This window comes from Semicossyphus pulcher, unplaced genomic scaffold (genome assembly GCF_022749685.1).
Source record: "Semicossyphus pulcher isolate SPU_LCO1_2020_fin unplaced genomic scaffold, fSemPul1.0.p SCAF_3, whole genome shotgun sequence".
NCBI classification, from domain to species: Eukaryota; Metazoa; Chordata; class Actinopteri; order Labriformes; family Labridae; genus Semicossyphus; species Semicossyphus pulcher.
Window position 1 is genome coordinate 35952501 of NW_027211704.1, and position 26111 is coordinate 35978611.

Genomic DNA, 26111 nt, shown 5'->3' on the forward strand with positions numbered 1-26111 from the left:
TTATTATTACTCTCAAAAGGACTCAAAATGATTGACAAGATTACTATTTAAATATCTTTATAGACAGATGTACTGATGTCTGCAGAAACCCGTACCACAGCGCGGCACACGGAGTCAAACACTTTCAGATCTATAAACAAAATATCACCTCGTCATTTACTGAAAAACAAAATGTTTAAATTAGTTTTTTTCTCTGCACAAAAGAAAAACAGCTTCTGTTTTTTGTGAGAAAGTTTTCTTAAGAGAAAGAGGTATTTCTATGTTGAGACACGTTCAGTCACCTCCTTGTTTAAAGTAAGAACCTGATAACCACCACTAATTGTCCTCGTTGACTTTGAGAAGCAGAGAAATTTATTTATTTAACATTAAGAGTTTTAATTAAGAAAGACGATGTCTGGACAGAGTTATAACCAGCCTGTAGTTCCTTCTTCACACATGCGTCCGCATAAAAGTTAGCAACAAAAGTTTTTGATATAATGAAATAGGACCCGGTATGGACCCCTGTGGGACACCTTTTATATATTGATAGAAGATAAACCATCAACGCTCAAACCATTCATCAGTTTACAGGATTTCCTGTCATTCACTGAAAACGTAGTGAATTTATTTATTTGATCATCTCAGCCAGGAATCATCACGTCTTCACAAATCACCACCTCAGAAATGAGCTTCTTTCTAACGTTTAATGACACTTTGAAGTCGTGACAGCAGGAGAGAGCGAGGATTCAGAGGAAGGTGTGTGTGTGTGTGTGTGTGTGTGTGTGTGTGTGTGTGTGTGTGTGTGTGTGTGTGTGTGTGTGTGTGTGTGTTTTCACTATATGTCTATATAGATTACTTTGTCTAGCCTTGTGTGTCTGTCTCTGGCCTTGTGTGTGTGTGTGTGTTCCCCCGGCGCTGCCTGTGTGCTGGTTAGAGCATTAATGTTGTGTCGGGGGAGCGCTGCCTCTACATAATTTATCAACCAGGATTTATTAGCTGCAGAATTAGCTTGTAGGGGCTGGGAGCTCACTGTGCATTTGTTCTTGTTTTGGATTTATGTGTGCTGATGCGTCGTCACTCCCCTGTGATCCATTTCTCCCGATCAGCCTCCTGCCCCGGGGACGTCCACACGCCTATAATTGGCCAAGTTATTTTAATTTAAGCCACGATTAAATTACAACTCAGAACTCCGCTGAGTGTTTCCGTGTGGAAATACCAAGTAGTGGACTTCAGTGCATCGTAGTTTTGGCTCGACGTCTTTGTTCTGCATATCAGTGAATATCAGAAATATCAGAAATATACACAGATACTGATTTATCTGTGATTAAAGCTTAAAAGAAATTATAATTGAAGCCCAACTACCATCAATAACAGATTCAGACGTATGACAACATCATGCATTAGAAATACACACAGTGATGGTGACACCTACCCATAAACCCTATTACCCATAAAGCCAAAGCGTCCCTTCGTGTATAATGGCCTGTCCAATAATACACACAAACATTAAAGTCAAATTGTTGTTGACTACACAAAAAGATTCATACTTTGTTTGAGTTAAAGTTGCAGGTGTATTTTTTGCTGAGTGCAGTAACTAACTCGTACTCAAGCAGAACCTTTAGCTCCAAATGTTCTGATTCCAAAGCCTTAAATTCACCAGGCCTCCACATATAATGTAATAACCCCCCCCCCTTTGTTTTTCTCGTCTATTCTGGTCTGTATGTTGAAACATCTGTTCTGCTGTATCTCGCAGATCACAGAGATGGGTAAGGACTCCCTCCCCTCCTGGCTGCACTGGGACTCCGACAGCAGAATCCTGCAGGGTTTACCTTTGGAGGAGGACAAAGGAATACATTACATCTCTGTATCCATCTCCAACCACACCAAATCCTCCTCTTCTTCAGAGGTGTTTTCTATTGAGGTTCACCCTGAGGATCATTCAGACGCCGATTCAGCCCAGCTGGCTTCAAACCAAGCCTCTACTGAGGACGAGGTCCAACCCTTCATGTGTAGCAACGAGGAGCCGGTCACCGTGCTGACCGTTATCCTGGACGCCGATTTGACAAAGATGAGTTCTGAGCAAAGGCTGGAGCTGCTGGACAACATGAGGAGCTTCTCTGGGGTGGAGCTCCAGCACATGAAGATCCTCCCTGTGGTCAACAACAGGCTGTTTGACATGTCTGCATTCATGGCCGGGCCGGGGAATGCCAAAAAGGTAAGCAATAGAGGAGAACGGATACTACTGATTGCAGGATTGTGTAGATCTGTTGATCAGAAAGTACGATTTATTTAACGCTTTCAATATGGACCTCCCCCAGGCAGCTGCAGGAGACCTTTCTTGGTACAAACCTGTTCAGACAGATCTAAAATAAAAGTTAAAATAGCTAGAGCCTTCACTCTTTGTTCAACAGACAGCTAGGGTGTCTGTCTTTTATGTTATCACTCTGTATGTTTATTGATAACGTCATTACACTTGTTATGTGTGGTATAAAACAGTGGTTGTCAAAGTGGGGGCCGCCAGGGGGCGCTAGGGGGGCCTCAGAAAATTGGAGGGCAAAAAAAAAAAATACATATTTTTATTTTTTAATTTTATTTTTTAATAACCATTTGTCCTGACCCGTACAACACGTGAACTGCCCTAATCTCAGATTCTCAAATTCAGCTGCAAATTCGGCATGACGACGTCATAACGACGTCATAATCTGTGTAGACCTGGTGGTTGTTATCAAGCTGCTCTGCTCCTCAAGCTTGCGTGTAGCTAGCTAGCGCAAAATTGACAGTTTTTGACAACAAATAGACCGAAGGAGCAGACCAACAGCCCTGCCATGGAGGACTCTGCTGCAAAAAAACCTAAGAACTCAGCAGAACTCACTTTCATGAGGCAGCATACATTAAGTATGGCTTTACAGCAATACAGAAAAATGGCCATGATTGCCCGAAATGCGTCCTCTGTCTGGAGACCCTCTCAAACGAGTGTTTAAAACCTTCGAAACTTCAGCGTCACTTGATGCAAAAACATCCGGCAGAGGCCGATAAAACAGTAGACTTCTTCAGACGTAAAGAAGAGCATTTGGTCAGGCAATCTGCTGCATTCACACAGCAAGCTACCGTCCTCGAGCAGGCCCTGAAGGCATCATTTTTAGCCTCATACCACATCGCTCGTGCTAAAAAACCTCACACAGTTGGAGAGGATTTGATTCTCCCAGCTACCAAAGACATTGTCCGAGAATTGCTTGGTGAGGATGCTGCCAAAAAAATCGACGCTGTCCCTCTCTCTGTTGTCTGTGGGTTTGGGGGTCCCCGGCCAGAAGCTAATGCTGTTTGGGGGGCCTTGGCATTGAAAAGTTTGGGAACCCCTGGTATAAAACATGGTGGAAATGCATGGATGGGTGCAAACGGGTCACCTAAGTTACTGTCTACAAAATTCTGTTTAAAATGATCTAAAATAAAAACCATGATAGTTGGAGCACAACAAACAAATTAATTTCTGTTTGTCTCTCCAGGTGGTGGAGAACGGCGCTCTGTTGTCCTGGAAGCTTGGCTGCTCGCTGGACCAGAGCACAGTCCCAAACATCAACAGTGTCCAGGGGCCTGCTAAGGAAGGCACAATGTCAGCCAAGCTGGGCTACCCGGTGGTTGGGTGGCACATCGCCAACAAGAAACCCCACGTCCCTAAGAGGGTCAGGCGCCAGTTAAACAATACTCCAACACCTGTCCTGGCAGTGCTTCCTCCAACGACTGTAGTCGAGCCTCCAGTGAGAATAATCCCAACCCTTTCCTCCCCATCTATCGCTGCACCAACGGAAAGCTCTGCTCCACCAGTTAGAGGCCCTGTTCCCCTACCAGGCAAACCTACAATCAGAGTCCGTGACCCGATCGCTCACACCCCAACCCTGGGACCTCCTCAACCTACAAGGGTAATGGAGACCACCAGCACCATTCCTATCCAGCCAACTATGACAAGGCCTACTTATGTGGAGGCAACTGCCACCCCTCCCGCGCCTACAAGAAGACCTACCAAGAAACCCAAGAGACCCAAAACCACACCAGTTCCCAGAGAGCCAAAGACCTCCACAGCCAAGCCGCCGAGGCGCACCACACCATCGACTGTCATCGTCCCTGATCCATATAACGAGAAACCCGTCCTGCGTAACCCCATCGACCAGGTCAACGCACTGGTTGGCACCTACTTTGAGGTTAAGATCCCGTCTGATACATTCTTTGATAAAGAGGATGGAACAACAGACAAGCTGCGTCTCACTTTGAGACAGAACCACAATGAAGTGGTGGGAGAGGGTTCCTGGATCCAGTTCAACACCACCAGCCAGCTTCTCTATGGCCTTCCTGATGTCCAACACGTGGGAAAACATGAGTACTTCATGCAGGCAGCTGACAAAGGTGGCCTGAATGCAATCGATGCGTTTGAGGTTCGTGTGAACCGCTGGCCCATCAATGACAAGACTCCTGTTATCTTCACAGCTCGATTTGATGGTGAGCCACGTTCAATAACAAACGACATCCACAAGAAGATCCTTCTGGTCAAAAAGCTTGCATACGCACTGGGGGACCGCAACAGCAGCACAGTCAGTCTAAGGAATATCAGCAAAGGGTCCATTGTGGTGGAGTGGACAAATACCAGCCTCCCAACACACCCATGTCCAAAAGAGCAGCTCCAAGTCATGAGCAGGACTCTCGCTAATGCTGACGGAAAACCCACACAGACCTTCAGGTACGCTATGGAGCCTGAATTCAGACCGCTGGATGTCATGGTCAAGGGAAGGGCAAGCTGCAGGACATATTCCTTCATCCCACCAGGAGAGATTGATATATCAGAACCTCCAGCAGTCACTCCTGCTCTGGGAACAGGCAGGCAGAGCACGGATGACGTTTATCTCCACACAGTTATACCTGCCGTTGTGGTGGCAGCCATCTTGCTTATAGCAGGTATCATTGCAATGATCTGCTACAGGAAGAAGAGGAAGGGCAAGCTGACCATCGAGGACCAGGCCACCTTCATCAAAAAAGGAGTGCCCATTATATTTGCAGATGAGCTTGATGACTCTAAGCCACCTCCATCTTCAAGTATGCCGCTGATCCTACAGGAAGAGAAGCCCCCACTTCCACCCCCAGAGTACCCCAACATGGCCACACCTGAGACCACTCCCCTCAACCAGGAACTGCTGGGGGAGTACACAGCTCTGCGGGATGAGGACCCCAACGCACCCCCCTACCAGCCGCCGCCTCCCTTCACCACTCCAATGGAGGGCAAAGGTTCCCGTCCCAAGAACATGACCCCCTACAGATCTCCACCTCCTTATGTGCCACCCTAAGACTTGCTTCACCCTCCTCTCATCAGGTGGAGGGGGAGGATGCCTAAGGAACTGTGACGGTTTCCATTCTGGTGTTTGTCTGTCTGGACTTTACAGGGAGAGATGACAAGAGGTGCTAAAGTACAAAACAGCTACGGGGGACTTTGGTTTGGGAGGGGGAGTCATGAGTGGGGTTTTACAGTAGACAGGTGGGATCAGTTGAAACAGCTGGGAGGGACTACTTTTTTAGTGGTAGCCCAGCTACTACAGTGGCCTAAGACAAACAAGTCCTCGTCACATTGGCTTTCAGAAGACCAGTTGGTCAGAGGTGACAAATGGGAGACGAGCTCTCCCTTCCCAGCATTTTATTTAGTTTTTCTCTGTTGATTTAAAGTTCATTACCTTCATCATTATCCCAATGTTATAATTAGTTTTTTCTGGACTGAATCGTTTGCCTAACAACTCGTCTCTGGTCTCACTTTCACATGATACGAGAAGACGGTGAACTGCCATCAGACCTCCGGCAACAACTCCTGTTTTTAATAAGGAGAGCGAGTTTCTCTAAACATTAGAAGGTTATCAAAAGGATCTGAACTCAGACGACAGAATGAGATGCAGAGGTGTCTGTGTGTGTGTGTTTGAATGTGTGTGTGTGTGTGTGTGTGTGTGTGTGTGTGTGTGTGTGTGTGTGTGTGTGTGTGTGTGTGTGTGTCTGTTTGTGTGTGTGTGTGTGTGTGTGTGTGTGTGTGTGTGTGTGTGTGTGTCTGTTTGAATGTGTGTGTGTGTGTGTGTGTGTGTGTGTGTGTTTGAATGTGTGTGTGTGTGTGTGTGTGTGTGTGTGTGTGTGTGTGTGTGTTTGAATGAGTGTGTTTGATCCGAGTCAATACAGTTTGCCTTTTAACACTACTTGTCTGTTTCTATCCTTCTTCACAATGTTTAGTGCAGATGAGAATAACAAGGTAGCCTAAAAGATTTAGAGATGAATAATAAATAATTTGTTTCGTTGGTTTTGGATTCGCTGTATATCTGGAACATGTTCTGATAGATTGTGTTTTATGTTCTTTGGTGGTGGAAGAGAGCGGGAAGGAGGGACTGCCTCGCTGAAATAACCTGCAGGAGCTCTTATGCCTGTTTCATAGAACAATACACTGTTTACAGTCATATTCACCACGTTTTCTAACAACTTCACTACTTTTGATTGACTCTATTGATCGGTGATTAACAAGACACCTTAATTCAGCTAAAAAGTGTGTTAACCCATTAGCTACTGCTAACGTTAGCATTAAACCACTTCACACAACATGACGGTTCCTAGCTGATGGTTATGTTAGCTAATAAACAGTAATGATACCTAGAACGTTGTGGAATGCTAACGACAGCGGTTGTGACTTAGCTGTCGGTAGCTAAGGAGTTATCAAAACAACATATTTGTAAACTCATTAGGACGGTAAAGTCACAACAGTTACTGTTGGCATTCAACCAATTTCTAGCTAACATAACCTTTCGCAGGCTAACATCTTGAGCTAGGATGTAACACCTTTTAAACCACCATCTTGACACACTAAAAAATGTTGTCTTGAAGGATGTTAAATGCTAATGTTAGCTGTTAGCTCAGTGTCCCTCACACCCTCGGCCCCTTACTGACTAAGAGATCCTTTCAATCACTGGTGCAGAGTGCAGAGTTTACAGTGATTTGGATGCTAAACATAAAGCTTCATGCAGATGTCTGTTCATAATATTTGACCTCCGTGTTTCTCAAGCTTCTCCGCGTCCATCAGAGCAGAAGGAGCCCGTCAGGTTATTTTGGACCTGGGATAATTATTTTTTTATGTATGGAGGCAGTCCTTCTCTCCAGTCGGAGGAGAAACTTTGTGTGCCATGACTGTCCCTGATGGACTGTACAGATCGACATTTTAGAGGTCCCAGAGGAGACCGTGTGGCTCGGAGGCGGAGAGACGACCTCGGGTTATTATCTCACTGAAAAAGGCTCAATGAAATTATCCTTCTAGTTTTTTTACAGTTTTTGATACAGCCTCAAACGGTTTGATTATTAAAGACAGAAATGATTAGCCTTCTGTGATTTGTAAAATCTTAGCCTAGAATTTAATTATGATTCAGTTATGTTCACTTTCTTTTGTCATGGGTCACATATTAAGTGTTTTATTTTATCGTGTGTGTTTGCATTATCTAATGTATGTCACTATACAAAGATGGAATGACCGATATTTTATGTAATCACACATTTTATTTCTGTCTTATGTTTGCTAATGAGTTTGACTGAAGTGACCCTTTGCAATAATAATGTAAGGCACAGTCTGCTGGGTGACTGGGCCATGCAGGCTCCAGCCACTCACTCATGTTGTCATAATATTGTTGGTTTTTGCAGGATGCCAAGGCTTTTTTGCTTTTCGAGTGTGCATTGTCATAATAAAACCAACTGGTACGATTTAAAACCATCATCCTCGTTCATTCATGACTTCTCCTGGCTGGTGTCCACAGGGATATTTCCATCCTGTCATACTCTCGATCAAACCCTGACTGATGTTTATGGATGAGGTTTTTGATCACTGTCACTTTTCTGCTGCTCCCACTTAGCCTTGAATTGATAAATCAATGTGTCTGAAGCCCACAGGAGGTTTTAGCCCACAGACGGCTTGCTGCCTGGCAACCGTCTCCGGTCTGAGGCCGTACCGCTGTCCTTTTTCTACTGAATTATTCTGAATGACGAGTTGGACGATTCAGTTTGAAAGCTGTGCCCAATAAAGAGGCTGGGCTGTGAAAACTCTCTCTCAGCTCCATCAGTCTCTCCACACACTGCATACAGATCATTTACATTGATTACTCAGGGCATTGATTAGATGTAAACAGTTTGCTAGCTCTGTTGCACCTCTGTGATAATTCATGACACAGTTCAATTTGGAAAGCACTGGTGGATGAGTTCCTGAGACATCACTCGTTTCTTCATCATAGCGATGACACAGATTAATCAAGCTTTAATCTCTGAACGCGTCTGATAACGTCTGACACTGAGTTAGCCTCTGAGGCAGACACAAGATATTATAGCTTATATATATATATTATATATAGTAGCTTCCTGTTTAGCCAGCGGCTATCCTGATACCTGATATCCAGCGAGGACGTTTTAGGTGTTCTGATCATTGTTCACAGTCCGACTACTTAAAGGGGCTGTATGTAAGATTTTACATATATTCATCAATCAAATATTTTTTATTGCCAATCTGTGAAGGGACAGTAGAGGAACTGATAAATTGAGACCTTCCCCAACTTCCTCCATCGGCCCTAACGACCTGCGGGCTGATTTTTATGTAAAGCACTCGGGGCGGTTTTTCCACGAGACAAGAGGATGTGACGTATCTGCGCGTTCACGAGTACCTCTGCCGGGAGCTCATTCTGCACCACTACAGTCAACAGCGAGCAACAAACAACAGCAGCCACAACAACACCAACACAAACTACACACAAGAATCATAAAACAAAAAAGTTTTATCTAGTGAAGCTCGTCTAAACAAACAGGAAGTGACCGACGTCAGGGGGAAAACTAGAGTCAACATCAGCAGGGCACGTGAATCATGGAGACCTTCGACGGCTTTTGTGATCAAAACAGACCCACAACTTTCTTGCTACGCCATTGTAAGCTTGTTGTTAGCTCTGTTGTAAGTAAAACATCTTGTTGTCATAGAAACAAAACCTGTGTGCAGCGTTCTCTCACGGGGTGCAGCGTTTTTTCTCTCACAGTAGAAGAGCTTCATCCCAGCTCTCTGCAGCCGCCCCGCCTGGCTGATGTTCGCTGATGCTTGTGATGATTTGCTGCTTCGCCGGCGTAATTTGCCGTTTGGTTACGAAGCATGATGCCAGATCTATGCAGTGTATTTATGTTAGAGCTAGTTGGCTAACCTTAGCATGCTCGCTAACATTAAGGCTACCAAAAGACTATCTGAGTGTGTATGTCAGTTATCTAGCTTGACATATAACTTGTAACGCCAGCTAACATGACAAATGGTGTTGATTTTGTAAATTATGTAGCAGAACAAAGCAAATGTGTATGAACGGATTGTTTTCTATTATCCGATATCGTTGCATTATCTGCCTAGGCTAAGGTTAGCCAGCCAGCTGTAATGGAGTAATTTGCCATTTGGTTAAAAAGCACAATGCCAGATCCATGCAGTGTAGTTATTTTAGAGCTAGTTGGCTAACCTTCACATTGAGCATGCTCAGTTTCGTGTGTCTTCGGCAAAAAAAATGTGAGCGTGTACAAGGTTGACTGCAGTTCCCTCAACGGCCGACCGTGTCGCTAGGAAAGAGGGTTTTTCTGAAAGTTACATACAGACCCTTAAAGAAGAGAGAGTAGAGTTCTAGTAGAGAAAAAACATCTACGATTGAATTCTTATCTGGACTCACATGAATACATCAGATTATAGAGACGAGTAAAAAGATGTTAGGAGATAGGTCCCACCTGTTACTCTTAGCAGTTCCTCTGGTGTCCACTTGAGGCTGTCTCCAGCAGTGAGTCAGTCCCCATAGAGCCCCATGTTAAACTTTACAGCAGAAATAAACGTGTTTACAGCCTGGTACAAAAAACAGTTTGGGTCTCTATAGCTCATTTCTCTCTTCATGACAACTGTACGGGGAGAATCTTTATACAGCTCACCTGTTTACATTATATTAAGGCTTAAAGTGATGCAGCATTAGGGGCGTGGCCTCTTTGAGTGACAGCTGGGAGCTGCTAGCTGTCTGCTAGGTGTCCCCTCAGCTAACTCAGTCACTGAACGTAACCTCTGGTCCGTGTTTGTGCTGTTGGAGCCTTTTGGAGATTTGTTCATGTAAATATCAGACAGATAATCTGTGTGTGCGTCCAACACGTCTCACACACTGTTGATTATTTTATTTATATGTTAGCACTGATTAGCAACTATCTGTGTCTGTGCTCACCATACCTGCTTGTTGAAGAGACATCTTTACCTTGATGTATGTCCTGAGGCTCCTTTGGATTTGCTCTGTTGTCGTTTCAGTTGCTGATCAATGAAGCAGTGAAATGACAAAGACTGTCACCTTCACTACCTTTATACAAATGAGCACCTGAACGCAGCAGCACAACATGCTAACAGTATCTGAGCTTCTCACCCTGAACTTAACGTCAGGAGAAAATGGCCGCTGTGTTCATGTGGTGAATGTGAGCTTCATGAAAGTGTTCCAACATTTGTGTCCATGTGGTCTCACACAAAGGATCACCTGTTACAAGACAAACGTCACACGTGTTCAAAGGGACGACAGAAATGATTTCCTTCAGGATCAAAGGTCAAGATTTTATTCAAATAAACGACGACATCGTTCAAAATATAACAGAAACACAAACGAATCAAAATCATGAGTTCTTTTTTACAAGTAAATATCTTTGAGTTTTTAATCAAATCAAAGTGATGAAATCAGACTCATGAAAGAGTTTGAGTCAGTGAACAGAGTCAGTGATGTTCAGTCAGCAGAGTTTCTCTCACCTACAGAGACAACGAGGAACCGACTGAGCAGAACCCAAACCCAGGATACAGAGGTTCAGTGAAGGAGGTGCTGAAGGTGTGGAGGTGGATCAGTGTGTCAGAGGAGACTCTGTAGAAGGACAGAGTGCCAGCAGGACAGTCCACATACACTGCTGCTCTACCAGAGGAGGAGGAGGAGGAGGAGGAGGAGAACGAGGAGGAGGAGGGGGAGGAGGAGGGGGAGGAGAACAAGGAGAACAAGGAGGAGGAGGAGATGTTTGTTCTTATGTTATTGTGACAGACAGAGTAACCTCCATCAGAGCAGCTCAGACTCCAGGACTGATCATTACATCCAAACACACATTTATCTCTGTCTCCTCTCCTGCTGATTCCTCTGTAACTCACTGATACATCAACACTTCCTCTCCACTCGACCTCCCAGTAACAGCGACCAGTCAGACCAGTCCTACACAGCAGCTGAGGACAGATGTCAAATCTGTCTGGATGATCAGGATGTGACTGATCCTCCCACACCCATGTCACCTTCCTGTTGTTGTCAGACAGTTTGAGGTTTCTGTTCACTGTGTTTGTGTCCACTTCCAGCTCACAGGCGTCTGATGGAGAGAAGGAGACACAACACAGCTGCAGGTTATCATCTGTTCATTCAAAAACAACTTTACTGACAGTTTCTGAAAGTCAGTCAAACTTAGATTTCATGTTTAACTGTGAATATTTGGCAGCACTGAAACTCAACACTGCAGCTGTAATGAAATGAACAGTTAGTGAACATGGCAGTCAGGATGTGTGGAGCCCAGGATAAGAGCACAATCAAGTGTCAGTAATAAAAGTGCAGCACAAAGAAGCTGTGAACCATCTGCTGTCTCAAACTGTTATTAGGTCAGAGGTCACATGAAGCAGAAAGATCAGAGCTGGAAGAAACACAGTGAATGTTCTCTGCACTGATAATCAAATGTATTGATTCTTTTGATTGGATCCTGCTGTTCACTTTGTTCACTTCGTACATCTTTACAGCCACACTGACAAACACAGAAAGTTAATCCTGACTGAAATTCATCTTCAGTCAGACAATTACAAACACTGGAGCCCAACATGAGCAGCTGTGTTCTCATGAAGCAAAGTTCAAACACACTCACACTTCCTCAGACCAGGTTTCAGTGTGTGCCGTCCACCATGGTCCAACCTGGAGGAAGAAACCAGATCAGAATCGACTTCATACAGCTTCACTCACATCCTCCATCAGACAGCAAGGTCACCAGTTAGAGACAGAGAGACAGCTTCTGTCTGTCTGACTGTCTGTCTCTCTGTCTGCCTGTCTCTCTGCCTGTCTTTCTCTGCCTGTCTTTCTGTCTCTCTGTCTGTCTTTCTGTTTGTTTGTTTGTCTGTCTGTCTGTCTGTCTGCATGCCTGTCTCTCTGCCTGTCTGTCTGCCTGTCTTTCTGTCTGCCTGCCTGCCTGCCTGTCTGTCTGTCTGTCTGTCTGTCTCTCTGCCTCTCTTGCTGTCTGTCTGTCTGCCTGTCTTTCTGTCTGCCTGCCTGCCTGCCTGTCTGTCTGTCTCTCTGCCTGTCTGTCTGCCTGTCTTTCTGTCTGCCTGCTTGCCTGTCTGTTTGTCTGTCTGTCTGTCTGTCTCTCTGCCTCTCTTGCTGTCTGTCTGTCTGCCTGTCTTTCTGTCTGCCTGCCTGCCTGCCTGTCTGTCTGTCTCTCTCTCTGTCTGTCTCTCGATCTGTCTGTCTGTACCTCAGTGTCTCCAGTCTGCAGTGTGGATCCTCCAGTCCAGCAGACAGCAGCTTCTCTCCTGGTTCTCCTGGATGATTGTAGCTCAGGTCCAGCTCTCTCAGGTGGGAGGAGCTCAGAGCCGAGGCCAGAGAAGCACAGCCTTCCTGTGTGATGAGACAGCCTGACAGACTACACACACACACACACACGCACGCACGCACGCACACACACACACACACACACACACACACACACACACATGTTTAAGCTACACATTGATGATTTTGATGAATTTGTTAATATCACTGAATCTTTGAACTTCAAAGAGACACCTTTAAAGGTGAGGACATGGGCTACCTGCTGTCAGTGGATAACAGAGGCTGTCTGCTGCCTGAGACCACACTGTCACAGGTCTGAGCATCTGTGGAAGTGCATCGCATCTTAAAGATCTCCAGCGTTCTTTTAAAGGGGCAGGACAGGAAGCCTGGACGGATTATTTTGCTAACCTGATTTCTTCATCAAAAAGAAATCCTGAGATTTAATGACACTATTTAAATCATTGTTTCACCACCGCCCTCCACATGACCATGTTTTACTGCTGATGACTGCAATACCTTCCTTTGCTTCTTCGTTGATTAAGTAATGACTATAAGCTCCAATATGCAGCAGAACTGTCTTTGGTGCTAGCTCCTCTCTTACCCTTACAGTCTCGGACTCTTTCCATCCTATCAGCTTACAGGATCACAACATCAGCCCTTTCCTCTGCTCGCCCACGTCAGTTGATAAATCATCATCTATTGAAACATTAAGCAGGTAACTAGATCTTAATATTTCCACCTAAATGGTAAATGGACTGTACTTATATAGCGTTTCTCTCGTCTTCTGACCACTCAAACATTTACATTCACTTGTTCACACTTACATTCGCACACTGATGGCAAAGGCCAGTCTCCAATCATGATGGACGCACATTCATACACTGAAGGCTGAATGTGGGATCAGAGGGATCAAAGCCCCACCTTCAGGTCAGAGGGCAAAGTGCTCAACCAGAAAATGGTGTGTTGGTCCTTTGAGGTTGGAGCGAGTCGCTGCCTCACCTGAAGCTGTTTTCAGTGGTTTTGTGGAGGAGTGAAGGTTCAGATTGAGATCAACACACAGATAGGTTCGTCGTTGCTGGACATCCCAAAACTTCCTTAAACTAAACCACAAAACAGAATTGATCTTTTTTGCCAAACCCAATTTTTCAAACAACATAATCGGTCATCTTGGACTCGCAAAACGTTACGCCAACAGCAGAATTTTTTTTACCCGGACTGTGTTTGGATAAGCAGGTAAAGAAAGTTGATGAGAGTTTATAGAGTTCATCTCTAAAGTGAAATCCTTTCCATCCTTTGATGACATACACATATTGTTCATGCTCTTGTTTTGTCCCGTTTGGACCTCTGCAATGCGCTTGATATTGGAGATAAAGTTTAGCTGAGGTTCAGGAGCAGGACCACACCTCAATCACTCATTTCCTGTCATGTGCCTATATAAGCTGCACCGCCCTTCCCACCCGTCCATTCTCGTTTCTCATGCACGCCACAGAACATCGAACTCGCTCAACGCAAACTAATTTTGACTTACCATGGATCATTTCCACGCGGACCTCCTGTCCCTCCCCCCGTCCGACGAAGAGCTCTTTAGCCCGGCCTCGGACTCCTCGCACATCGGCTTGCAGCACGACGCGGAGGGTTTTGGTGTGGTGATCGCTCCGGAGACTCCGCTATCCACATCCGTCGGCCCGGCAGTCTGGACGCCAACAAGGAGCTCATCCCGCAGACGACCTGCCCGCTGCAGTCGAGCGAGCAGGGACATCGTTTCTCCCTCCGCCACCTCCACCCACTCCGGCGCGGCCCCCTCGTGGCCGGCGACCTGCGAGGGGCGCGAGCTCAACTCCACGCCGAGCTCACGGCCGCCGGGCCCACTCGCACACTCCGGTTCAGTCTCCATCTTCTCCATCTCTGACTGGACGGTCGTGGGCCTCCAAAGAGCTTTAAAGGAAAGGGGAATCAACTACCACCGCTCTGACAACAAAGTAAAACTCTTCGAACTTTTTACATACTCCTTCCAGCAACAAACAATTCCAAAACAAGCTGCTACTTCCGTAGCCACACGTCGACGGAGCACGCACAGGCGTGATGTCACTACGCTCCCCGCAGCTCCTCCCAGGTTGCCAGGTTTGCTTCACTCTGACAACCTTTCACTCTCTCAACCTAACCTAACCTCTGGCACCGGATTGCCAGCTTCTCTTCCCATTGCCTCTTCATCCCAACTTCGTCCGCCGCTCTCTACTGGCACCGGGTTGCCAGGGCCTCTTTCTGCTGCTTCTTCATCTCATCTGCCTCCACTGCTCTATACTGGCACCGGGTTGCCAGGTTCTTTTCCCACTGCTTCTACATCCCACCTGCTTCTACTGCCCTCTCCTGGCACCGGGTTGCCAGGTCCTCTCCCTTCCGCCCCTCCTTCCATCCGGCTTCCACCAACCTCCACAGACACCGGGTTGCCAGGTTCTCTCTACTGCCTTTTCATCCCACCTACATCTGCCACCCTCTACCGGCACCGAGTTGCCAGGTCCTCTCCCAGCCGCCGTTTCGTCTCACCTGCCTTCACTGCTCTATACTGGCACCGGGTTGCCAGGTCTTCTCCCTGCCGCCTCTTCCTCCCACTCGCTTCCGCCACCATCCACTGGCATCGTGCAGCCTAGTTCTCTCCTCCCTGCAACCTCCACTATCAGCACTGCTAACTGGATTGGCATCCACACCTGGCTTCGCCAAACCGGCCTTCATTCGTCATGCCATTCGCTCTTCCTCTGGCTGCTACAATCCCGCCAGCAGGCGGTCTTCAGTTCTCCTTGGCTTCAGCTGTCCCTCCAGCTTACCAGCCTCCTTCTAAACCATCTCCCGTCGCAGCTCACCTCACCGACATCAGATCCTGACTGGTAAATATATCGACCTCGCGGAATTGCTTCTTCCCTCCCTCGACCAACCTTCTCAACCACACCTACTCAACAGCCACAACGGCATCATGATCATGCTTGCCAAGGCCCCGTCTCGATCCAAGGAGCTGACAGCGGTGGAGTTCGCTTACGCCTTCTCCCTGTACAGAGATGTCATCTGCTCTGTCTACCCAGCCCGTAGGCAGGAGCTTGATGATTACCTCTCCTTGGTCCTCGAGTTAGCCCTCCGTTTTGGCAGCACAGGCTTCTACCATTACCATGTCCAATTCTCCTCCAACGCAACAGCTCGCCTGCAGCAATTTAATCAGGGCACCTCCTGGGGTTGCCTGGATCAAGAGCTGTACTGCCGCACTTTTGCAGCCCGCTCCGATCTCAGCTGCCACGTGTGTGGGTCATCGTCTCACCCTGCCACCGCCTGCAAAGCTGAAAAGCTGCTGTCAACATCAATCTATGCACAATGCGAGCCCAAAACAAATTTCTCTACGGGGACAAAGTTTATCACATTGTATCGTATCATATCGTATTGTTTCAAATCGTACCATGTCGTGTTGTGTAGTATCTTATCGTGTCGTGCCGTATCGTATCATATCTTGTCATATCGTGTCGTATTGTATCATGTCGTATAGAATCGTTCAAAGCGTACCGCAACATGTCATATTGTGTTGTATCATACCATTTTGAATTGTTTCAAATCATACTGTATTGCATCGTATTGTTTCCTATCGTATCGCATCGTATCGTATTGTATCATATTGTTTCGTGTCGTATTGTGTCGTTTCGTATCCTCTCATATCGTACCATATTGTATTGTTTCAAATCGTACCGTATCATATTGTATCGTATGGTATGGTATCATCACCAGGGTCAGACGCTTATTGCTCACCTGCTATCAATCGCGCTTGCAGCACCGTCGCTTCTCGAAGCAAGTCCTAACAAACTGGAATGTCATCACATTTCTATATGATGACTGTCTTTCTAACCCGCACAGCATTCATCTTTTCTCATGCGCTGCCCTTTCTGCCGGTTTTGGGGGATTTTTATGGACAAAGTGGTTCTCCGCCAAATGGCCACCCGAGCTTTTGCAGTTTCTTCAAAACCCCTTCAACCATCATCTGCAGTTTTCGAAATATTGTATATCTGGTCATTATCGCTGCCCTCCCGTGGGGACATGAGTGGACAAGAAAATCCATCTGTTCAGATCCGTTATCCGTTTGTAAATTTGTTTGATCTGTCAATCTTGCCGTCGTCGTCATCCTCAATAACGTTGAAGCGACTCCCCGCACTCATGCCTTTCATGCACCGCCTCACATGTCTATCAAGTTGCCACCAATTTATTCTCCGCGCTGATCATATTCAAGGTTTCACAACGCCATCGCTGACTCTCTCGCTCTCGTTTTCCAGCACACTTCAAACAGGTTGTAACTTCATCAGGTATCTCCCCTAACGTATACTCTGGCCACTCCTTCCGAGTTGGAGCTTTCTTTGGTTTTCTTCGCTGCTCAGAGTTCACTTCGACGTATAGAATTTAAATCCACTTCTCCATCCCACCGTGTCTGATCTCCACTGTGTCTCAGAAAACTGTTTAGTCTACACACTTAAACGAAGTAAAACCAACCAAACTGGCAACCCGATTCCAGTCACGTACTTCAAAGAAGACTCTCCCCTCAGTCCTTACGAACCCTTAGTGCGACACATCCTTGTAAGACAATCTCAGAATGCTTCTCCTTCCGACCCCCTGTTCATTACAGAGTCCGGTCAAGTAGCCACCCGATCTTGGTTCCTGGCACACAGATTCCAACTTTGTCTGGTATCTCCCCTAACCTATTCTCTGGCCACTCCTTCCAGGTCGGAGCAGCCTCAACTGCCTCCAGCCATGTGATCGAGGTCCCAGATCACATGATAAAGACCATGGGTCGTTGGTCTTCTCAAGCTTACCAGCTTTACATCCGCACCAACATTCAAGATCTTCGCAAAGCTCAATCCTGTCTCCATCCTCAAGGAAGCTTTGGGGGGTCCGCCAGCCCGGGAGCTGCTGCTGATCCTCAATGAAGCCTTCCCCACACCGCAGCCTTTATTCATCGTCACAATCCTCATCACATTTCATTGTAATAATAAAATGTTTAAATGTATCTGATTGACGGTGTGGTCCTTGCTCGTGAACTGGTTTATCTCAGGCCTCCATTCACCGCCTTCAGCTGGTCCAAAATGCTGCGGCTGGCCTTCTCACAGGTTCAACACAATATAATCATATAACTCCGATCCTTGCCTCCATGCACTGGCCTTCTGTCCACATTCGTATTGATTTCAAAATTGTGCTACTAACTTTTAAAGCTCAACCTGACCAGGCCCTGACGTACATGATTGATTAACTAACCCCCTTTGAGCCTGCCCCCCCAGATCAGCGATGAAGGGAAATCAGGCTCATTTCATTTAATGTATTGTAACTGTTCATTTTATGATTTTAAATTGTCATGCGTTTTAAACTGTTAGTAAGTGCTATATGGATAAAGGTTATTGCTACCATTACCAGCAGTGATGCAGCTGCTGGACTGGCCTGTTGAGTCTGAAGGAAAGGCTCTTCATCAATACGTTTACAAACGTTCCAACCATCATCTCTGCTTTGTTACAGTCGTCGTGGGGATTCTTCTCTTTGGACCACTCATGATGGAGTCCAGATGAACATTACTCAGACTGTCTTAGACCAGCGTTCATATAGCCAAGTCCAGTTACTGAGCCGTGAACCAAAACACAATACTGGTTTTACAAGCTCCTCTGTCAGCTGACCCCTTCAGTGTGATATTACAGCCATTTTAATTACAGGGTCGTTAAAAGGACTAAAAGACGCTCAAAGTTTAACTTGTGATATTCATGTCCAGCTGCCTCAGACTCACAGGACTGAGAGCTGAGAACTGAGTACAGAAAAGGTGAGCTCAGAGGGTTATAATTCTCACACAGCCGCACACTAACCTGAGAGTTTCCAGGAGGCAGTGAGGAGATCTTAGTCCATCAGACAGCAGCTTCACTCCTGAGTCCTGCAGGTTGTTGTTGCTCAGGTCCAGCTCTCTCAGACTAGAGGACTGGGAGCTGAGAACTGAGGACAGAGCTCCACAGCTTCTCTCTGACAGTTTACAGCCACTCAGCCTGAAGAGGAATCAACAGTACATAAAAGGAAACAATCACAAACAATAGTTGTTGTTTCTGAACAAAGTAAAACTACATTTAACACGGACAGTGATGTGTGCACGTACAGAGCTTTGTTGGAGGCTTTGACCACTGGCAGCAGCCTCAGAAGAGCTTCCTCTGAAGCAGAGTACTTCTTCAGGTCAAACACGTCCAGATCTTTTTCTGATGACAGTAAGATGAAGACCAGAGCTGACCATTGAGCAGGAGACAGTTTACCTGTGGAGAGACGTCCTGATCTCAGGGACTGTTGGATCTGCTCCACTAGAGAGCGATCGTTCAGTTCATTCAGACAGTGGAACAGATTGATGCTTTTCTCTGCAGACAGATTCTCACTGATCTTTGTCTTGATGTACTCGACTGTTTCCTTTTTAGTCTGTGAACCACTTCCTGTCTGTGTCAGCAGACCTCTGAGGAGACTCTGATTGGTCTCTAGTAAAAGACCGAGGAGGAAGCGGAGGAACAAGTCCAAGTGTCCGTTTGGACTCTGTAAGGCCTGGTCCACAGCTCTCTGATAGAAACCTGTTGTGTCTTTAAATACTTTAGACAACCAGGATGTTGTTTGTTCTTCTGACAGCAGATTGACACCAGACTTGATGAACTTCAGATGGACATGAAGAGCAGCCAGAAACTCCTGAACACTCAGATGGATGAAGCAGAACACCTGGTCCTGGTACAGTCCTCTCTCCTCTTTAAAGACCTGTGTGAACACTCCTGAGTACACTGAGGCTGCTCTGATATCGATGCCACACTCTGTCAGGTCTGACTCATAGAAGATCAGGTTTCCTTTCTGCAGCTGCTCAAAAGCCAGTTTTCCCAGAGACACAATCATCTTCCTGCTCTCTGGACTCCAGTGTTGATCCGTCTCAGCTCCTCCATCATACTTCACATTCTTCAGTTTGGTCTGAACCACCAGGAAGTGGATGTACATCTCAGTCAGGGTCTTGGGCAGCTCTCCTCCCTCTCTGGTCTTCAACACGTCCTCCAGAACTGTAGCAGTGATCCAGCAGAAGACTGGGATGTGGCACATGATGTGGAGGCTTCGTGATGTCTTGATGTGGGGGATGATTCTGCTGGCCTGCTCCTCATCTCTGAATCTCTTCCTGAAGTACTCCTCCTTCTGAGGGTCAGTGAACCCTCTGACCTCTGTCACCATGTCAACACACTCAGGAGGGATCTGATTGGCTGCTGCAGGTCGTGTGGTTATCCAGAGGCGAGCAGAGGGAAGCAGTTTCCCCCTGAAGAGGTTTGTCAGCAGCACATCCACTGAGGTGGACTCTGTGACATCAGTCAGGATCTCATTGTTGTGGAAGTCCAGAGGAAGTCGACACTCATCCAGACCGTCAAAGATGAACACAACCTGGAACTCTTCAGACCTGCAGATTCCTGCTTCTTTGGTTTCAGTGAAGAAGTGATGAACAAGTTCCACCAAGCTGAACTTCTTGTCTGTCAGCACATTCAGCTCTCTGAAGGTGAAGGGAAACATGAACTGTATGTCCTGGTTGGCTTTGTCTTCAGCCCAGTCCAGAGTGAACTTCTGTGTTAAGACTGTTTTCCCAATGCCAGCCACTCCCTTTGTCATCACTGTTCTGATTGGTCCATCTCTTCCAGGTGAGGCTTTAAAGATGTCTTCTTGTCTGATGGTTGTTTCCTGTCTGTCTGGTTTCCTGGATGCTGATTCGATCTGTCTGACCTCATGTTCATCATTGACCTCTCCAGTCCCTCCCTCTGTGATGTAGAGCTCTGTGTAGATCTGATTCAGAAGGGTTGGGTTTCCTGCTTTAGCGATCCCCTCAAACACACACTGGAACTTCTCCTTCAGGTTAGACTTCAGTTTCTGTCGGCTCACTGCAGCAACAGATCCTGAAGAAACGAACAACAAATGATATCAAAGAGTGGATCCTGCAGAACATCTCAACATCTAAGTGAGTTTTTCCTTCTGCATCACTTTTATTAAGCTCATTAGTAGATGACAGAAATGGTCTGATCTCATAATGTGTGTATCATATTTACCAAGTTTATAAATGTAAACGTGCATTTCTTCTTTCCATCATGTTAAATCTGTTTAAATCCTCTTACTGCTCCCAGGTCCCAGATCACATGATAAAGACCATGGGTCGTTGGTCTTCTCAAGCTTACCAGCTTTACATCCGCACCAACATTCAAGATCTTCGCAAAGCTCAATCCTGTCTCCATCCTCGAGGAAGCTTTGGGGGGTCCGCCAGCCCGGGAGCTGCTGCTGATCCTCAATGAAGCCTTCCCCACACCGCAGCCTTTATTCATCGTCACAATCCTCATCACATTTCATTGTAATAATAAAATGTTTAAATGTATCTGATTGACGGTGTGGTCCTTGCTCGTGAACTGGTTTATCTCAGGCCTCCATTCACCGCCTTCAGCTGGTCCAAAATGCTGCGGCTGGCCTTCTCACAGGTTCAACACAATATAATCATATAACTCCGATCCTTGCCTCCATGCACTGGCCTTCTGTCCACATTCGTATTGATTTCAAAATTGTGCTACTAACTTTTAAAGCTCAACCTGACCAGGCCCTGACGTACATGATTGATTAACTAACCCCCTTTGAGCCTGCCCCCCCAGATCAGCGATGAAGGGAAATCAGGCTCATTTCATTTAATGTATTGTAACTGTTCATTTTATGATTGATGTTTGATTGATTGAAGTTTATAAATGTAAACGTGCATTTCTTCTTTCCATCATGTTAAATCTGTTTAAATCCTCTTACTGCTCTGCAGACGGTCAGCCAGCTCCTCCTGATTTATTCTCCTCAGGAAGTGCACAGTGATCTTCAGAAAAGCATCTCTGCTGCTCCTCTGCTCCTCATCCTCACCATCCAACACCTCCTCATCCTCCCTCTGACTCCCTAAGCATGCTGGGTAATCTGAACTCAGAACCCTCTGGACTCTCTTCAGCTCGTTCTTCACAAATGTGACGATGTTCTCCTCCAGCAGCTGGAACAGAATCAGACACTGAACATGAATATAAAGTGGTAGAACACAACATGTGATCCATCAGTCAGTCTGAAGGCCTGCTGCTCAAACAGAACAGCATGCAGACTGAATGATGCTTTAGCATTTAGCCTGTAGTTAATGTGCTTCATTGTAAACAGTGTGTTGTACACACCATCAATGTGGAGTCCAGGTCTGTCTGATGCTGCTGGGCTGACTGATCACTGGGAACCTCTGAGCTCTGCTGAACTCTGTGGAGAAAACATCAAGTTTAAGGACGATTACTGACACAGCTGACTGATAGAGGGAGTGAGCTGTGGGGTCTGATCCAGAGAGCTGGGTCAGTGGGAGGAGGGTGTCCAATGGGGTTCTGCAGGCCGGCAGTGAAGCTGCTCTGGAGGCCACCAGAGACCTGCAACAGAACCGCTGTGAGCCGCTCAACTGCTGCGTGTGTGTGTGTTGTGTTTGTTTTTTATCATGTAAAAAGTAAATAAAGACGACTCTTTTCAGCCACCTTCATGTTTACATTGTTTCTTGTCACCGACTCTGTTGTTGTGTCGTTGTTGTGATCAGCGCTGAGAAAGGAAACGCTGCTGATGTAACGAGACCGTCACAGACCTCCTCTTGAAGCTCCATGTTTGAAGTCAGCTTCTGCTCTGATTACAGGATGTGAGCTTTCAAACACACAAACACACTGACATGGTTTCATCATGTTGAGCCTCATCACTGGATTCTTTGACAGGTGACTGTTGTACAGGTGAACCCTGTGATGTCACCACTGAAACAATACACTGATGAGTCATACAACTCACGATGAAGCTCTGGACCAGGACACAAGTCTTTTCTCAGCAGAGTCAGAAAATAAAAGTTTGATGTCTTAATTCTTACCTTCCATCAGCAGGATGTTCGTCTTTAAAGGTAATAACAAAATCTTTAGACCGGTCGCTCTTCATGGACACACAGCTGGGTCCAGGAGCGTCTGGTCTCTGCTGCTGCATCCTGATACAAACAAACAACATCACTAGTTACAGTGAGCTGTTGTTCACCTGTTCAGCAGCAGGTGTGACCGTCAGAAAGCTGCAGCTGAATAAAGTCAAAGTTCTGCCGTTTGGACAAACGATCACACTTTCAAACTAAACAGAAGATCTTTCTTAACGTGCTAAAGACGTTTAAAACAAACTGGTTACCATATCTGAGACTTTAGGGAAAGTTCAGAACTAAAATAAACTCTGGAGCAAGAATTCAGAGGAGTGTGAGCAGGGCGGTGGGTTAGCTCAGGTGCTGGAGTGTGTGCTCCATGTGCAGAGGCTACAGTCCTCACTGCAGCGGCCCAGGGTTCAACTCCACCTCAGCCCTTTGCTGCATGTCATCCCCACTCTCTCTTATTTCCTGTCTCTCTAAAGCTGTTCTACAAATAAAGACAACATGGTCATAAATAATCTAAAATGGTATTTTTACAATAAAGATATTCCATTCTATTCCATTCTATTCTATTTATATTAATGTTCATTTTATAAATTCTTACCTTCCATCAGCAGGATGTCCGACTTTAAAGGTAATACCACGACCCATAGAGTCGTCGCTCTTCATGGACACACAGCTGGGTCCAGGAGCGTCGGGTCCCTGCTGCTGCATCCTGATACAAACAAACAACATCATTAGTTACAGCAGTGATTCCCAAACAAATGCTCAACTGACCTCTTATGAAGTCGCTCACAGAGCAGCTTCATGTGAAAAGCTGCAGACTACAGCTGAGAGATTAATCTGACCGTCAGAGGTTTCACTGATGAGTGATGAAGCGACAGGCAGCAAACTTCAGTCTGTCTGTGTGTCAGCAACAACACTGTGAGGTGCATGTATGACATGTCAGAGGACATGGAGGAGCAGGCCGTGTCTGATCACGTGTGTTGGTGTGCATGTATGTTCATGTATGTGCATGTATGTGCATGTATGTGCATGTATGTGCATGTATATGCATGTATGTTCATGTATGTGCATGTATGTTCATGTATATGCATGTATGTTCATGTATGTGCATGTATGTTCATGTATGTTCATGTATGTTCATGTATGTGCATGTATGTGCATGTATGTGCATGTATGTGCATGTATGTTCATGTATGTTCATGTATGTGCATGTATGTGCATGTATGTTCATGTATGTTCATGTATGTGCATGTATGTTCATGTATGTGCATGTATGTGCATGTATGTGCATGTATGTGCATGTATGTTCATGTATGTTCATGTATGTTCATGTATGTGCATGTATGTTCATGTATGTTCATGTATGTTCATGTATGTGCATGTATGTGCATGTATGTTCATGTATGTGCATGTATGTGCATGTATGTGCATGTATGTGCATGTATGTGCATGTATGTTCATGTATGTGCATGTATGTGCATGTATGTGCATGTATGTTCATGTATGTTCATGTATGTTCATGTATGTGCATGTATGTGCATGTATGTTCATGTATGTTCATGTATGTGCATGTATGTGCATGTATGTGCATGTATGTTCATGTATGTTCATGTATGTGCATGTATGTTCATGTATGTTCATGTATGTGCATGTATGTGCATGTATGTTCATGTATGTTCATGTATGTGCATGTATGTGCATGTATGTGCATGTATGTTCATGTATGTTCATGTATGTTCATGTATGTGCATGTATGTTCATGTATGTGCATGTATGTTCATGTATGTTCATGTGTTGATGAGCATGGTGGGGGGGGGGGGGGGCTTGAAAATGTTTTCATCTACCAAAGGGGGGCCCTGCAGAAAGTTTGGGAAACACTGTGTTATAGTGAGCTGTTGTTCACCTGTTCAGCAGCAGGTGTGACGGTGAGTGTGAGTGATGATGGTGCAGTGATGTGAGTGCTGAGCTGTGACATGGAGGAGAGTCATGGACAGTTAGAGATCCTTGTCTCACCTCAGAGCTTCATGTTCCCCACACAGAGAGCTTTGAGAGGGAGGGGCTCCCTCCTCTGTGTCCTCACACTGATCCATAGCAGAGCGCCCACTGCTGGCAGAGCTGCACTCTGAGCAGAAGCTGCACATTGATCAATAAAGAATGATTACAGCTTCACATGAAACTGTTCAGAAGGAGCTTCACAGTAAAACACGTGGTACACCTGAACGCATCACTGAGAATGATGTCATCATATCACATGTTACAGCACACTCACACTGTGTACTTTCACTGCTCACACCTGAAGTCCATGTAGCTGATAATACTTTGAGCTTTTACTGTGTGTTACTCGTGTTTCAGCTCCTCTCATGTGTCAGAGCTCAGAGACAGGCCCTCACTGCTGCCTCTCACTGTCCTGTTAGCATGGTTAGCATAGCCTGGACGCTAACTGAGAGTCATTGTGCTGTCTGCACTTCTACTGTAGTCAGAGCAGCTAACGCACCTGGGGGCTAACTGTTAGCTCACAGCTCTGTTTACACTTAAACTGACTGAGAGTCTTTAAAACAGTGAAAAGTGTCACTTACCAAAGCTTCAACACGGAGAACAGATCTGCGTCTCAACAGGAGGAAGTCAAAGTAAAAACTCAAAGCAGGAAATACCAGTCTGTTCATTACCATGGCAACAGGGATCAAAGGTCACAGCCTTTATTTGACTGAAGGAAGTTTGATGTTTTCTCACATGATTTATGAGGAGAGATAAAAGTGTTTGTGTCGTCAGAAGCAGCAGAGATCGTCGTCATGTCGACACCTCAGCTGTCAATCAACAGAAGACATTTAGACATTAAACATGAAGACAAAAGCAGAAAGACTTTTATTCTGAAACATCCAGCTTTTTGAATGTCACTTCCTGTGTGAGGAAACAGTCAGAGATGTGGAGAATAAAGTGTTAATGAGACTTTGACAGGTGAGAGCGAGCTGTCTGTGTGTGTGTGTGTGTGTGTGTGTGTGAGAACAGTCACATGACACTACAGCAGCCAATGGACTGTCAGGAACACTATGAAGCACTATAAAGCAAAACAGAGATACAAGTCTAGACTTGATTAGATGGCTGCAAATAACCTTGGATCAGCTCTGTCCTGCATGAAAACAATAGCGGGCAGAACCAAGGGAACAGCAGCCATGTTTCTTTAGAAGGTTTTAAGTCTGATTTTGAGCTTGCAAATGCTCTTAATTATTTTTATACTCGTTTTGATAGTTTTGATTTCAGCCAGGAGGTTGAGGAACTCCATCACAAACTTCAACAACATTTTAACATCACATGTAGAGATGTTGAAAATGTCTTGTCAAAACAAAAGTCAACAAAAGTCATGGCCCAGATAATATCTGTGGACGCCTGATCACATCTTGCACTAAAGAGCTGAGTCCCATATTCCACCACATTTTCAATAAATCCTTACAGACACAACATGTACCAAAAGTCTGGAAGGATGCTGTAGTGGTCCAAAAATGTTAAATGATTTTAGACCTGTCGCT

At 45.7% G+C, this 26111-nt stretch overlaps 2 protein-coding genes across 2 annotated transcripts in view; one reads left to right on the forward strand and one right to left on the reverse strand.

Annotated features, from left to right (window-relative positions):
* The window catches only part of dag1 (dystroglycan 1), a 37979-nt gene extending 30232 nt beyond the window's left edge, over window positions 1-7747 (forward strand). The window contains exons 3-4 of the mRNA XM_069678580.1: window positions 1733-2194; window positions 3483-7747. Of these exons, the coding sequence (XP_069534681.1) occupies window positions 1733-2194; window positions 3483-5309 (2289 nt within the window). The 3' untranslated portion in view covers window positions 5310-7747. The remainder of the gene's footprint in view (window positions 1-1732; window positions 2195-3482) is intronic.
* Window positions 7748-10633: 2886 nt separating this feature from the next.
* LOC138605299 (uncharacterized) overlaps window positions 10634-26111 on the reverse strand; it is a 31355-nt gene continuing 15877 nt past the window's right edge. Inside the window, exons 3-13 of the mRNA XM_069677439.1 lie at window positions 25164-25188; window positions 24601-24720; window positions 23186-23296; window positions 22549-22659; window positions 21836-21911; window positions 21438-21663; window positions 18760-20554; window positions 18479-18652; window positions 14162-14536; window positions 11935-11981; window positions 10634-11394 (exon numbers count right to left, since the gene is read on the reverse strand). Coding sequence (XP_069533540.1) covers window positions 10802-11394; window positions 11935-11981; window positions 14162-14536; window positions 18479-18652; window positions 18760-20554; window positions 21438-21663; window positions 21836-21911; window positions 22549-22659; window positions 23186-23296; window positions 24601-24720; window positions 25164-25188 — 3653 coding nt within the window. The 3' untranslated portion in view covers window positions 10634-10801. The remainder of the gene's footprint in view (window positions 11395-11934; window positions 11982-14161; window positions 14537-18478; window positions 18653-18759; window positions 20555-21437; window positions 21664-21835; window positions 21912-22548; window positions 22660-23185; window positions 23297-24600; window positions 24721-25163; window positions 25189-26111) is intronic.